The sequence below is a fragment of the Falco cherrug genome, chromosome 12, assembly GCF_023634085.1.
Source record: "Falco cherrug isolate bFalChe1 chromosome 12, bFalChe1.pri, whole genome shotgun sequence".
Classification (NCBI taxonomy): Eukaryota; Metazoa; Chordata; class Aves; order Falconiformes; family Falconidae; genus Falco; species Falco cherrug.
In genome coordinates this window covers 28,355,961-28,370,557 of record NC_073708.1, presented here as the reverse complement: position 1 = coordinate 28,370,557, position 14,597 = coordinate 28,355,961, and the positions used below count along the sequence as shown (strand labels likewise).

The 14,597-nt window shown below is 40.0% G+C and overlaps 1 protein-coding gene across 3 annotated transcripts in view; it reads right to left on the bottom strand.

Annotated features, from left to right (window-relative positions):
• Positions 1 to 14,597, bottom strand: part of ZFYVE9 (zinc finger FYVE-type containing 9) — a 63,896-nt gene that overhangs the window by 14,793 nt on the left and 34,506 nt on the right. For all 3 annotated transcript variants that reach the window (XM_005440361.4, XM_055724637.1, XM_055724636.1), the window contains exons 6-11: positions 13,901 to 14,077; positions 13,401 to 13,570; positions 12,510 to 12,633; positions 10,654 to 10,776; positions 9,273 to 9,428; positions 525 to 749 (exon numbers count right to left, since the gene is read on the bottom strand). In XM_005440361.4, coding sequence (XP_005440418.1) covers positions 525 to 749; positions 9,273 to 9,428; positions 10,654 to 10,776; positions 12,510 to 12,633; positions 13,401 to 13,570; positions 13,901 to 14,077 — 975 coding nt within the window. The remainder of the gene's footprint in view (positions 1 to 524; positions 750 to 9,272; positions 9,429 to 10,653; positions 10,777 to 12,509; positions 12,634 to 13,400; positions 13,571 to 13,900; positions 14,078 to 14,597) is intronic.

The window sequence follows — 14,597 nt, the reverse complement described above, 5'->3', positions numbered from 1 at the left end:
TTTCATGTGAACTGCTAAGATTTTGTTCAGCTGAAACACTCTCCAGCCTATTTGTTACTAGTTGCAACAGAATTTTTGCAACAAACTGCCCCTACATGCATAATGTTATTCTCTGGAAAACGAGCGTGGTCTTCAAAACCTAAAAGAAAATATTCTTTTATTTTAGCATCTCAAAGCTTTCCCTTGTCTGATTTAGCTGGTGTAGTTAGGACTTCTTCTGCACATAACTCTCTTTCAGGTCACTAAGTGAACTACAGACTGCTGCTCAGAACTAGATTTGCCTCTACAAAAATCTCTCTGATCAACCAATACAGTTGTAAAAATGCTGTAGGTCATATCACAACCTCAGTACTGCTGTGCTGTTAGCTGGCTGCAATGTGGGTAGGAAACACAATTTTTACTTGCCCGTTTAAGCTTGTGTGGCTTTGACAGGTAATAATGTAGGGCTCCGTGTGTGTGTGCTCTAAACCAGAACATATTCTCCTGCAGAAATAATCACAGCTAAAAGAATGCACGTTACTTACGTCTGTATTCAGCTCCAAGTCTCAGCATCAGCCGGATGGGGAACACTTTAGCCCAGGGAGTCTCCCATTTCTGAATGAGGATGCCAAACAAGTATGGTGGAGTTGGGAGCACCAGGTCTTGCAGGGACTGATACGTAGCTGCAACGTACAAGAACCCTCCATGTTCTTTGCTTCCAAGGAAGCTCTGGCTGAAAAAGGAGTGTCCCAGGTTGCCAACAATGTTACCTATGAACAAAAATGCTCGTTACTTCACTGGATTGAGAATTATACCAAGAATTTTAAAAGTTTTTCAGAAGGAAAAAAGAACAACCATATTAAACTCGCTTTGCTTCCTGAAGCATTTGTGTCTATTAATCACACAAGAAACAATGCTTTGCTGCACACAGGGGCTCAGGTTACCTCCTGTGCAAAAGCAGGTAATATGTTACAGGGTAACTGCTGTAGACTAGAGCCACCAAAGCCATGGTATCTCTGGCTGATCCACCTTTGGCGACACATACTCAGTGACTATCCCTGGTAGGAAGTCAGTTTTGTAAGAACACGCACGCATACCTTCATTTCTGTACCTGACTGACTGAGCCATGCCTGCAAGAGTGTTACCAGGAAAATACGTACAACCAAAGACCTACCACCTCTCCCAGGGGAGCAGGGAGAGAGACTAGCCTCAATCATTTCTGCGATCTGCCTGTTTCGTGAAGATCTGCCTGTTTCAAGTAGCAGAGACAGCGTAATGGAGGGGATGATGCATCCCAGGGATAGCCAGGGAAGAGGAAGGATAGCTCAGGCCAGCGTTGCTGCTAAAGTGGTACCTGCAACCTCCCCCTACCACTACAAAAGCACCCAAAGAAAGGCTGTTTTCAGTGTCTCCCAGATATTCAAGGGGGTTCCACTGCAGAAGCTGCTGTCGACTGAACTAAACTTACAGATCCAGCTGCGACTAAAGGAGGGATGTGCACCTGGTCAAACAATTAATGCCCACTGGTTGTCCCTCCATTTGGGCAAACCACTGGGGTGCCTGCTCAGACCCATATTGAAGATCTGAGTAATTTTAAGAATTATACAAAAGAGTGTTTATTTAATTAGTATACTTCATGTAAAATGCAACCGAGAGACGACACAAGGGAGAGCCATCACTAATTTTTACTCAGTTCTACTCTTTGATGCTCTTAATTTCCAAAAATGTTTACACTGGAATGGCTGAATGAATCTGAATGTTGATTAGATTATTATAGCATCCAACACAGTATTTAATATTAAAGCAAAGAACCATGATGTGGTTTTATCATTATTTCTTTTATCAAATGACAACAGCAGCATGCAAATAGCGTACAGAATAGATGATCACAATTCTCCATAGGAAGATGTGAATATTAATAGTGCTGATTTGCTCTCAAAGAAAACCACCAGTAATTTCAGAGAGCGCAGTGTGGTTGATCACACTGCTCATGAGGAACCATGGGGGTTCAAGGTACTCATGCAGACCTCCTGGGCTTCTGCAGTAATCCCAGGCCTTCCCACCTGCAGACAGAGACTGCTAAGTAGGAGTTTTTCCTCTTTCTCCACCGTCTCAGAATGGAGTGTTTATATTTGAACTGAAGGCAGGGATGTGCATGTTGGAGACATGCACATCGACTGCACAGCAGCTGCAGGGGTTTTCCCTTTTACACACAGGAGACACACACGGACACACAAACATTGGGTTTTAAGTAAGTAAAAACACGAGTCACAGAAGTGTAACTTTGACATCCTCAGTAATACAAGTATGATCTTCAAGTTCAGCCTTGTCTATTTTTATACTGCAAAACAGCCTAAAAATTGCACGTAAGCATTTACAAATGCAAGAAAAATACATACAGCAGGTATAGTTTTGGCCAGCAAAGGAAAAGTTAACCAACGAGTCCTTTCAAGTCTGTCAGTTACTCTACGAAAGCCCCCAGTCACACCAACTCTCCCTAAAACCAGCACCACCGTGAAAGTAAAACAGCTATTCCTGCCCCCACTCCAGAGATGTGGCCATGCTACTTTGTGTCCCTCCAGACCACCTTGGCACAACCATCACCACCTACTGCTTGCTGCCTTCACATGACCTTTGGATCTCCAGCTTGAAACACAGCTACTGGCAGGTCTATAAACAAACGGCTCCTTTTATACTCCACGTTCAGGGGTTTCCTTGCTATTCAGATTTGTGAGCACCTTAGCAGATTTATTTTTTTTTCTGTACCCATAAAGGTGCTGGCACAAACGAAGTTCAAGTTCTGTGTTAAAAAGCGTCAGGCTTCAACAGCCCAGGCACCCCATGGCTGGGTGCGGTCCATTCATAGCTGGCCGCTACCCTGCGAAGCTGATTTGTAATTTTACAGATACACACAAGCCAGAGCTGACACCATCACCCCGATCAAATTCCAGAACTCCCACAGTGGCTACAATTTATGCAATGCTTAGCTGAGTGTACTTGATGAAAAGTAGCTACTGGTCAAACTGCAGGACTAACATGATTAATAGAGCCACATCAAATGTTGTCAGCTGCTGAGAATCATTGATCCTGCCCACGTGCAAACACGTTTCTCCGTCAGCCTGTGCTGTAACACTATTGCCGGCGCAGTGCATACACCGCTAATGCACCAACTCAGGGGTCTTGCTGGTGACTGCAAACCTATGTATCAATTGGTGTTCATGAAAAAGATTTCCACTTACATAAAATAGCTGCTGCCACCTTTCTATCTCAACTCCGTTCACTTGCTTTTGCAATTCCCACCTACCCTCCCTAGTCTCCTCTTCTTCATCTACACTTCCTTTCTCCCCTCCCATCTGTTCTTACCCAAACAGGCCCGACAGCAAAATTACTTGGTGAGGTTCTCTGTTCCAGAGACATGACCATAATAATCCTTTCTAACCTTCAAATGTATGAAGCATGTGAACTGCTAAACTGAATTAAATTCTGCACCCTTTTCTGAAGTATTTTCTGTGTGAAAGAGGCTAGCAAAGTGAAGCTGTACAATACTGTACCGTTCTGAGACGTGTGGTACTGCCCACTGGGATGACAAAGCAATCAGACATTTCCACTTGTGACTGTTGCCAAGCGCTGCAGCAGAAGGGGACGACTACTTATTTTTTCCGTTTCAGGAGATGGAGCTTCAAGACTCACACACTTGGGATGCCTTAACAAGAATTTTTTTCAGCCAACGGAAACATGAAAAAAACCAACCTCAGAGTGGAATCTGCAACTCAGCTCTTCAGCACTTTGCTACCATAAACCACAGCATTATAAATCACTCCTCCTGACACAAGAGCTCACACAGTGCAAGCTCCAATAGGTTACCACTGTTAAGAGGACAGACTAGGGGGATTAGGTAGTTGTGCCGCAATTCATATAAGAGCATGCAAGAGCCTGCTATGTGGAGAGCATGAGGAGAATCAAGCATGTGTTTTCCTGCACTCCTCTCCAGTGCCTTTTTCAACCAGCAAACAGAAGTTAAAAAGCCTCTCTGGGCTTTGGGCTTGTCCCACAAACATTTCTGCACTGATCAGGGGTTGTTAGCCCCTCCTGCCACATCTTTGAAGGTTCCAAGCCAAGGCCCCACTCATAAGTTGCTATTACCAGCGTGACATAGTCAAACCCAACCCACTGCACCATTACACATTTTAAGCATAGAACTGTGTTTCAGAAGCCTATAGAGAAAGTTTAGCTGTCAGAAAAACCTTCCAAAGAAAGCATGTAATGTAATTTACAAAATATCACAGCTTTCTTTTTAAAGAGGTAGTCTCACAGCGAACAAAAAGGTGCCTTTCCTTATACTAATTTCCTGCACTTGCCATCAGACATTTGACATTATTTAGGAAGTGCCTTAAGTGTGCATGATGCATCTAAAGCAGCTCTGCAGGAGGTCAATACTTATTTTCTTCTCAATTATGCTGGCTTACCCTTGACTTTAAATCCTAAACAGCTCTATAAAGCCCTTTAAAAAAATCCTTTTATCCACTGACGTGAATTTCTCTTCAGTCATGATCCATGCTGTTTTGAATTCTTCACTTAAGTATCTTCCTCTGATGAACAATGTACTTTGTGTATCAGTTTGGTAATCTGTTCTGGACTTAAATAAAATAGTTCATACCAGGAAAAGTAAAGAAAAGGAAGATTCCTACATTTGTTTATTGCCCTCAATATGTGGCAAAGCCAGCTAGGTGCTTTTGCCAAAACCAGTGAGGATAAATTCCTAATTTTATGCTTCATATCTTTTGGTTAATCCCAGGGCAAGAAGCTGGTATTAGCACCCAGTCTCAGGGAAGGCATACATACGTGGCTTGGGGAAGTTAGCTGCATCTGCCCAGCCTCATTCCACTGCCATCGCTAACAACCAAGAACTGCCAAGTACCCAACCCCATGCCAGCATCCTGAAAACCCAAGCATTTCGGTTCTGTTGCAAGAGATGCAAAGCAATATTCAGCTGGGAGCAATCTTGCCAGATGGATTTTCTTCAAGAGCAAATGAGCACACAGTCTTCAGAAAAGCAATACAAACCCAGTCACTACCACACCAAGAGCCACAAAGAGCCACAGAAGAGACAAGAACATGAATATAACATGGTGGCACAACACATCTGTAGAGATGCCAACACTGAGAAAAAAACATATGAAACTCAACATTCAAAGTTCTGACCATACTCAGCATTTTTTTACTGAAACACATCAGCAAGTAATCTGAAAAGAACTTATTCATATTGGCAAGGGGCATAACACTTCACTTACTGTCACTGTGAGTGTAGCAGTTACCAGCACCCAAAACTTCCCCAGACTAGTCTGTGGCAGTCTTCCAAACGATCACTCTCACATCTTATAGGATGTTTGATTTTGTACCCATCGTACCACATTACAGTTGCAGAGGTGTATTATTCACCTAGTTAACCTGTTCTTTGTTCAAAGCATCTACATGGGCTTCTTCATAGATCTACTCTGTATTAGCTACCACCTTATTTAACTAAAACCAGGCTGGGTAAGAAATACACAAAACTGACTGGGATAAATCCACCCTCACCCAGAGTATCTCCAAAACCAGGGTGATCACAAAGCCATTTCAAGCTGTTGCCAGATTTGCATTTTCCCTGCAAAAGTAACAGTAGCATTTATTGTGTTCCACCAAAAAGTTGATGCACTAGGGCATATCTGGCAGCTCTGTATTAACACATTCAACTGCTTCAAATACCCATTCAGACAGACAGAAGTTCCCATTTTTCCATTCACTAGACCTCCTGCCAGGCTTGTAGCCAACAGACAAGGATAATCATGGGATTACTACTACAAGAGTACAACTACTAAAACCACAACAGAAATCATTAGCTTCCAATTTCAAAACAAGAAAAGCAGCGCAGCAGGGAGCTTGATGACGGGAGGGCCAGAGGAAAAATACAGTGATGGAAACTGAACAGCAATTAATACTTGCCTTCATTAACAACTTTACAATTTATTATAACTCACATGCATACAAACTTATAGTGAAAAATGCCATTTTTCCTTCAAAATCTCTCCACTGTTTCACAATTATCAAGCCCTAACACCAGACTAGCTTGAGGACCTCCTGCAACAAAACTAATGAAGGTTCGGGGCGTTGCTGTACCAGACTGACAGCTACGCTGAAATGGGACATGAATCTGAACGACAAACTGCAAAGCCTTGAGTGTACGGACTAAGTGCTCCTACCTGCAAGCCTGAGGCCTCGGCTCTGCTGTCATGCCTTGCACGTGCTAGAACCATACTCTGCAAATGGCTGACAGCAATACCTAGCGCTGAGGGCAGGACTCATCTCCAAGAAATAAGTTAGTCTGAAGAAAGCAGAACCATCTGGGAAGAGGTACAAGTACATACAAGTTTGTGTTTCTAGGCTTGAATGCAGAATTCAAACTTAAGCAAGAAAAGCTAGCAAATAAATGTGACTCATGAAAAAACAATTTTCTGTAGATATGGGCTTTAATTAAATAAACAAAAGGGGAATGCTGCGTTTTTCAGCTGAAAACAAAACCAAGAAACCTGAAATCACTCCAAAGCAAAATCAACAACACTAACAGTAATTCTTGTTTCCATTCCAATAAAAAATACTATATGTGTCTTTTTATTTTATGACTGTTTTTAGGAAAACATTTACTAAAGGAGATAAATAAAAACATCCACAGAGTTATTTCAGTTTCCTGATGGCAAAATACATTTAAAACAACATATTATATAACGAAAAATAAAACTGTGAAGCAGGGTTTTAAATAGTCTCTAACTTCCAATGCGAATTCTCGTTCACTCTCAATGTCTATCACCTAATCACCAGGAGAGGTGCAGTACCTCTGAAATGAACAACTTGGGAAGCATGGCTCCATCTACAACAGCATGCAAACTGCTAACACTCCCAAGGGATTAGAACCACCAAACTGAAACCCCTACAGCATCATATCCTGTCTCTCTGGCTGAATAACATTTAAAACAGCCGGAGTTGCAAATATGCTAATATATACTTCTCCCTCTCAAACACACATGACTAGGAAAGAAAAAAGGATGGATACTCAGAAACAGCATTACAAAATGCTATGGGAATTTAACAAGGTGCTACGGTCTACAAAAACTTCAATGTGGTTTGGTATTACGTAGCAACTCAAAGTGTCTATCTACTTCTACTACACGTCTGATACACAACACAGAGCAAATCCTACCAAAAGAACGTTACACAGTTGAATGCTTAAACAATGTGTCCTGGTTTTGGCTGGGATAGAGTTAATTTTCTTCCTAGTAGCTGGTACAATGCTGTGGTTTTGATTTAGTATGAGAATAATGTTGATAACATACTGATGTTGTTCATTATTGCTAAGCAGTGTTTATACTAAGTCAAGGACTTTTCAGCTTCTCGTGCCCTGACAGTGAGAGGGCTGGAGGGGCCACAGCTGACCCCAACTGGCCGAAGGGATATTCCAGATCATAGAACACCACGCTCGGTATATAAACTGGGGGGGAGCTGGCTGGGAGCCGCCAATCACTATTCAGGGGGTGGCTGGGCATCGGTCAGCAGGTGGTGAGCAACTGTACTGTGCATCACTTGGGTTTTTTTCCCTTGGGTTTTATTCCTCTCTCTCCCTCTCCTCCTTATTACAATTATTATTGTTGTTGCTGTTATTATTTAATTTTTTTAACTTTATTTCAATTATCTCAAACATGGGTTTTAATTTTTTCTCATTCTGCTCATCCCACCAGGGTGGGGCAGGGAGTGAGCGAGTGGCTGTGTGGTACTTAGTTGCTGGCTGGGGTTAAACCACGACACAGTGAAATTTGGTTTCTGATTAAGAATTGTATGATAGTAAGCAGCTCTTTGCACCAGTGCAATTGTAGGATATCAAATTACTACCACTAGAGCACTAAAAAAAGAATTCCAAATACATTATGTAGGAGTTATAAATTATGCATTTCTGTAGTGTAATTATACAGAACTTCATTGCAATATACACACCAAGCTGGATTTATATTGCAATATACATAGATATACACACACATGCAATTTTTCATATCTCTCTCTCTGAATAACATCATAATTAGAAGATAAAGCATTGCAAAGGAAGTGAGATTCAGAAAGGTATTTGTTTGCAGTGCACATGAGATCCATTATGACATGGAATAATAGTGCATTCTGAACCTGGCAACCTCTCTGAACAAGCTGACCTTTGTTGTATCAAGACATTTTAGGAAATGAAGATCTTTTTCATTATTTTATTAGCGTTGGATTCAGTCACTCCAAAGGCATTGCAAATGATATGCAGAACCCTTTGTAAATGTATTTTCAGTACATAACTTTAATGTGATCCAATTTCACCTCTGGAAAACTAGCTTTATTTCCTAATCAGTGGAACCAAATACTTGCATTTTTCCTTATGCAATAATTTTTGAATTCTAGGGTCCAACAATAGCTAAAAGTGGAAGCCCATTTACTTAGCAAATGTAAAATGTGTAAAGGTTTACATAATACAATGTTGCAACTGAGATACTAAAATTCAAAATTCAGGGAGAATTCCTGCAATGCCCTGCAATTCATTCCAGACACACATATGCATACATATTTGTATTACTTTTGAATCTAAATACTATCTCCGTAATGTGGCAATAGACACATACATTGTGGAAATCAAATTTCTGAACTACCTGGTTTGGGGATATCTAACATACTATCCCACAAGGATTCTCAAAGTTTTCTTTCTGCATCTTTAAAAAAGCTACCCTGACTTCAAGCTGGGAAAAAAAAATATTATTAGCAGCAATGTCATTAGCGTACTCATGAGCCCTGCGGAGCATCCTACTACACTTACTGCTAAATGAAGTACAGCACTAATTTCAGATACATTAGCCGTATTCAAACTCCTACCCCAGTGCCTAACAGAAGCAGCCAGAGCAGACACTCAGCAAAGGCTGAGTCCTCCTGCTCCACTGCTGTACATGTCTGTTTATAGCCCAAACTTTTTTGTTCTGCTGGCATCCAGAGGAAGGCTGGAAGATCTCTGGAGCAGCTCCCCAGGTTACCAGCACCTCATTAATACTTCTATTTGGTGAGAAGAATATAACACTGGATATGAATAACCAGTAAGAACTCAGCCCCCTATCAGCTTTGATCCTTATTCTCTTTTTATATTCTTTAATACAAAAATAGCCTTTTGCCAAATGACAAAAATCTGCGTATCTGACCCAGTACGATTATCTGTTCAAACCATTTTTAACAGAGAGCATTCCTACCTGCTAAGGCATCCCGGTAAAGTTGCACAAAATGGTTAAAGATATCCTTAGGCAAACATTTCTCATCAGGCAAACACTGCAAGAGAATGACTATCTCCGACTGCCCCACTGCATGCATGCCTTTTGTAGTGAAGCACCAGCACTTCCTGTTCACATCTGCAGAGAGGAAAACATGTATCAGAACATAAGATCAGATTGCCATAAAATATGCCTAAATTTCACTATAGGAAGATAACTCTTTCAAGAATCAGTTTTACAGCATGCTTCGTTGTGATATCTGTCCCACAGACAAATTAGGTTCTATATCTGTTACTTCACAAGCAAGCACATCCAAAACAAAAGAAGCTCAATAATTCCCAGTTTACAGCTAAGGAAAAGCAAGAGCATTAGAGCTCCCAGTCAGATCTTGGGATTAACACCACAAAGCAGACTTTTAGCAGTTTCTGTATCCAAATTAAAGGACAGGATTTAAATGGGAATGAAGGAACCTGGGAAAAGGCCAGGCTGTTGGCTGTGTATATCACGATCCTGACGGCTAAACCAGTTTTAGACAGTAATATGTCTCTCTTAAGATCGATAGCTGGATGTCAGATGTTTTCAGAAGACATCACTGTGTTGTTCTGTTGCACATGAATGTTCACATAACTTCACAATTAATTTGCTGAGAATACCAAGTTATCAAAATAAAATCTTTCATCTAATATGTATATATATGCATACTGATGACATTTTTATATGTAAAAAATTATACTGCTATCTAACCAGATGCTGAACTGTTTATAAACAACATCTTAATTTATTGTATGAACTTTTCATAGAACCAAAACAATTTACTGCAAAACCCTCCTCAGTTTCTCAAATGTTTTCTTAGCCAGCAGAGATCACCTGAGGTACTACCACGAGAAGCCATCTGCACACCTCCCCATTCATTCCTCCCTTCCTCAGCATGTGTACACACACACAGAGTATAGAAAATGATACAAGAGGGGCAGAGTGGAAAGGAACGTGTGAATTAGTATGGGATCCTATCTGCTTTTCCAGAATGGGATGACAGGGAAATGAGTTAAGCAACCAAAGCAAGAATAAGTGATAAAATACTTTGCCCTACCAAGTTGGACAGGAGACACTGATCTCCAGTCCTGAGACTGGAGGCTCTACCAGTCTAGTTTGTATTTTCTACACAAAATCATCTGTATCGATGTCTAAACCACTGGAAAAGAGCCTTTTGTAATTTAACTTAATATGACTAAGTACAAAGTTTTCAATACACGTGCATTTTCAGAGACTATCCCACCAAATAAAAACGCTGCTGTTCTTACTAATAATATATATAACATTTTCCCTCTCATATCCCAAGCCTTATTTAATAATAAAAACTTACAATTTACTATTTTTACCATGGACAGCAAATTAGCATTTAAAACAAATACAAGAGGGTCAGGGCCACCATCCTCCAGCTGCTGCATGACAGAGATCTGAGAAGGTCTCTCTTCTACAGCATAGTCTACAAAAGAAACAAGTAAACACACGATGAGGTGCTTAACTTACTGGTACAGCACTCTACATTATAATCTGATAACCCCAATTCTGATGCTTTTTGCTTTTTTGACCTTTAAGAAAAACCTTATTTAAGTATCACTGGTTTGATTGATTGTTTCCTAGGCTGGTATTTTCAAACTTCAATAGCGTTTATGTGCATAACTGCGGTATAGCCATTAGAAAAGTGCAGCTTGTTTCATAAATCAGATTTTTTTCAGTATCAACTGGCGGAGAAAATAGAAATCCAATTGAGAAATGTGTCAACTGAAATCCCAAATGACAAAGAAGTTAACGATCGTTCTTTGTATCACAGTAAAGGAAGAGAGCACTGGTCCTGGACTACAAACCTCAACACCTGGTCTATCTTTATGTCACATAACTTAACATTTTGTGTGCATTAGCTACCAGAAGATAACAAAGAGGGTAACACTATGTAAAGCAACATTTTTAAACAAACACAGAAGGTCTAAATCCAGCGCACAATGGATCCCAACGTGAAACTTCAAAAGCATCTATAGTGTCCCTCTATGATTAGATTCAGATGACTAGCAAATCAAAATTTTTCATCCATGTGATTATAACCTACACTGCATTTAAACTTTAACAAAAAACAGTTACACTGATGAAAACAGATTTTGAAAGAAATCTATTACCTTTCCAGTTAAAATCAATCTAGAAAGAAAGGTAATTTTGCTTTCTAACGTGTAAAATGTTTTTGGAATCTTTTTAAATAGAATTAGAATATCAGAAGTAAAATGCTGCAAAGAAAATTCAGTGTGTGACAGCATACATATGAAACAACATCAGCTTAGCACACAAAACAATTTATGTGAGGTTATCTATATCGAAGCTGAAAAAGTATACTGTTGTTTCACTCCTTTTTTGTGGAGGAGACTGAATAATCAGGCACCCATATGAACAGCTAACACAGGATGGAACAGACTTGTTTTGAAATTAAAAGCTGCTCACATTTTGGTTTTGACGCTATCCTGCAATAAAACGTTACTTCCAGCTTAACATCAGAAATGCACTGTACCAGCAAAACCTTTAATAGGAATTAAAAAAAAAAAATCAAAGATGAAAACATACATTAATCCCAGGAACATATTAAAGGTTGTAACGAATCAGACTGTGGAAAGCAATTGTCAGATAAACAAATATATACATTTTTTTAATCTTTTACAAATTAGTTTTTAATTTTCTGAATCCTTCTCCATTTGGATACTCTGGAAGGGGACATCACAATTACTGAAAGCTTCATGGTGGGCCACGATGTGCAATAGTGCTGTTGAATGCAGTGCTTGGGGATGCCTCAGACAGAGCGGATGTTCCAAGAGAATTTCAGAGAAGGGAAGCATGAATATTCATAAGGCTAATTAAAATGTATCTCTGTGTCAAACATTCCCCACAGTCCGATTAGTGAAGAAATTAGCACATATTTCTGGACTGAAGTTAATTTTCTTTTTGCTTCGTGTTTCACTTCTTATAGTAATTTCATTGCAAGATGGGGTCCTTCCTGGATGCTAATAAGGATCAATGGTGCAAATGAGTGTCACAACATTTAGCCACGAGTACTTACTGTGAATTTCTTCAAACACTCAGCATATTGCCAGCATCTTATTTTTAAAATATACACAGTAACTATTACGTTAATTGTAACTGGTAAGCAAAAAGCTAGCTGCCAAATTGTACCCTCACCTCCTTTTACTCCAGTGGAGATGAGAATTGGAGGAAGACCATCTTCAGGAATTAGGTTCATTGCACTGCCAACAGGACTGCCAACCTGAGTTATATTTCCCGAGAATACAGAAGCATTATCAGTCTACAAGAAGAAAACAAGAAGAAAGGACAACATTACAAAAGTAATAATGATAAAAATACAAGAACTCACTGACTATATTACTACATGTAGGTGAAGGAGCCTGCGTCTGCTGGAGAACTAGAAGTACCAAGTAATTTGGCTCTTTAACAACAGATGATCATGTGACAACTCCTGTAGATGAACTACTACTAAAAAGTCTGCTTAGACAGAGACTGCACCTCCCTTCTTTAGCACCACACATACCCATTTCTTTACAAAATCTAAATCTACCTATGCCCATCTGAACTTTTTGCAAAGCCTCAATTCCACTCGCATGGAGAACGGTGGATTTAACATTGTTAGATTATGCCTGCGCTTTCCTGCATACCTCATTTTATGAGAAGTGTCAAGCAAAGTATTTTTATGCTTCATGCTATGACATTCTTTCAAACTCTTTACTGATCACCACTCAGCTTTTTTAAAACATGCATTACACAAATATCCTTCATACACAGGCTCTAAAGCCAAACACTTGGAAGCCCCCTAGCACACAGACTTCAAACATTGCTTAGTGCTCTGCCTCGTAATAGTTGATTTCAGTTCAAAATACATGGTTGTTTCAGCATTCTGCAAACATTAAAATAAATGAGGACACTTGCCACACAACATACTAAGATGAGCCTCAACTGATTTCATGGATCAGTCTTACTGATACCTCCATCGAAGCTAATATACAACTCATGACCAAAGCAAAGACGATATTTTGAGCAGTGATAACACTTGCTTACTTCTGCTGATGAAGTGTTGTTGGTCACGGGCTTTGATGGATCATGTGACACTGCTAAGGTTCCTGTAGAAGTTGTTCCAGCCACTGTCAGTTTTGTTGCATCGGCAACTTCTCCATTGGGTAATATCCCATCAGCAAACCAAACACGCCTTTGCTCTCTAGGTTGAGCCACTAGAGAGAACATTTTACAAAATAGGATTTAAGATCTCACAGCAACATCGACTGGAAAATTTGAGTACAGAAAAGCAAAATGAAAAAAAAAATAGAGCAAAACATGGACTGGAAGAGACTTAAGGCATCATCTAGTGCATTTCCTAAGGCAGCATCATGTCTAAACATACCTGCTGAGAATAGTTTACTTGTTCTTAAAATCCTGATGTCCCTACTGAGGGCAGAAATATCACAATTGGCATTAGCTAGAGTATTTGGAATGGATGAAGTGCAGATATTACTTCCAAATTCCTACTACAGGTAAACTTAAAGAAAAAGAAGTACTCTTACCTTCTGCTCCAGGATGCTTTAGAACTCCCACAGGTACCATGACAGTGGGAGGCGGAGAGCTCAGGGCGCCCGAGGCCTGAGCCTGCTGCAAAGGAGGGATAGTAGAACAGTATTCAGCGGGATTGTTAGGGTTAGGACTCTGGCTTGAGGCACTCATCATGTTCTCCCAGGCTTGAGCTAAAGCAAACAAAGAACAAGAAACATGAACACAGAGGAAGGTATCGAACAGTCCAGAATACTGTGTTAAGTTCTCAGCTACAGTAGGTATGGACCCTGCCACCTTCCAAAGACCATCTCTCTTCCTTTATTTAAAAGCCCAGGAGACTGTAATTAAGCAAGAAAATCCATAGCAGGAAACGAAACAGCACTGGTTCTGTGCAATAAAAATATCAGTTTGTACAGAAATATTTTCTGAAAATTACAACAGTACACTTGGACCAGAATGTTGCTTAGTTCCTCATGCTTCATTTTGTTTCATCTTCTAATATTTAACTGGTAACACTCAATTCTTATATCCATGTACATTTATCACACTGTATGGACAGACGAACATTCCTATTACAAGTTTTACTATCCACAGGACACTTGAACAGATTCATCTTTTGTATATGAGAAAAAGCACCTTGCCTTTGTTTATATCCAGGGCAGACCAGTACAGATCAACAACTTATATCCTTAACCATTAAAAAAAACCTAA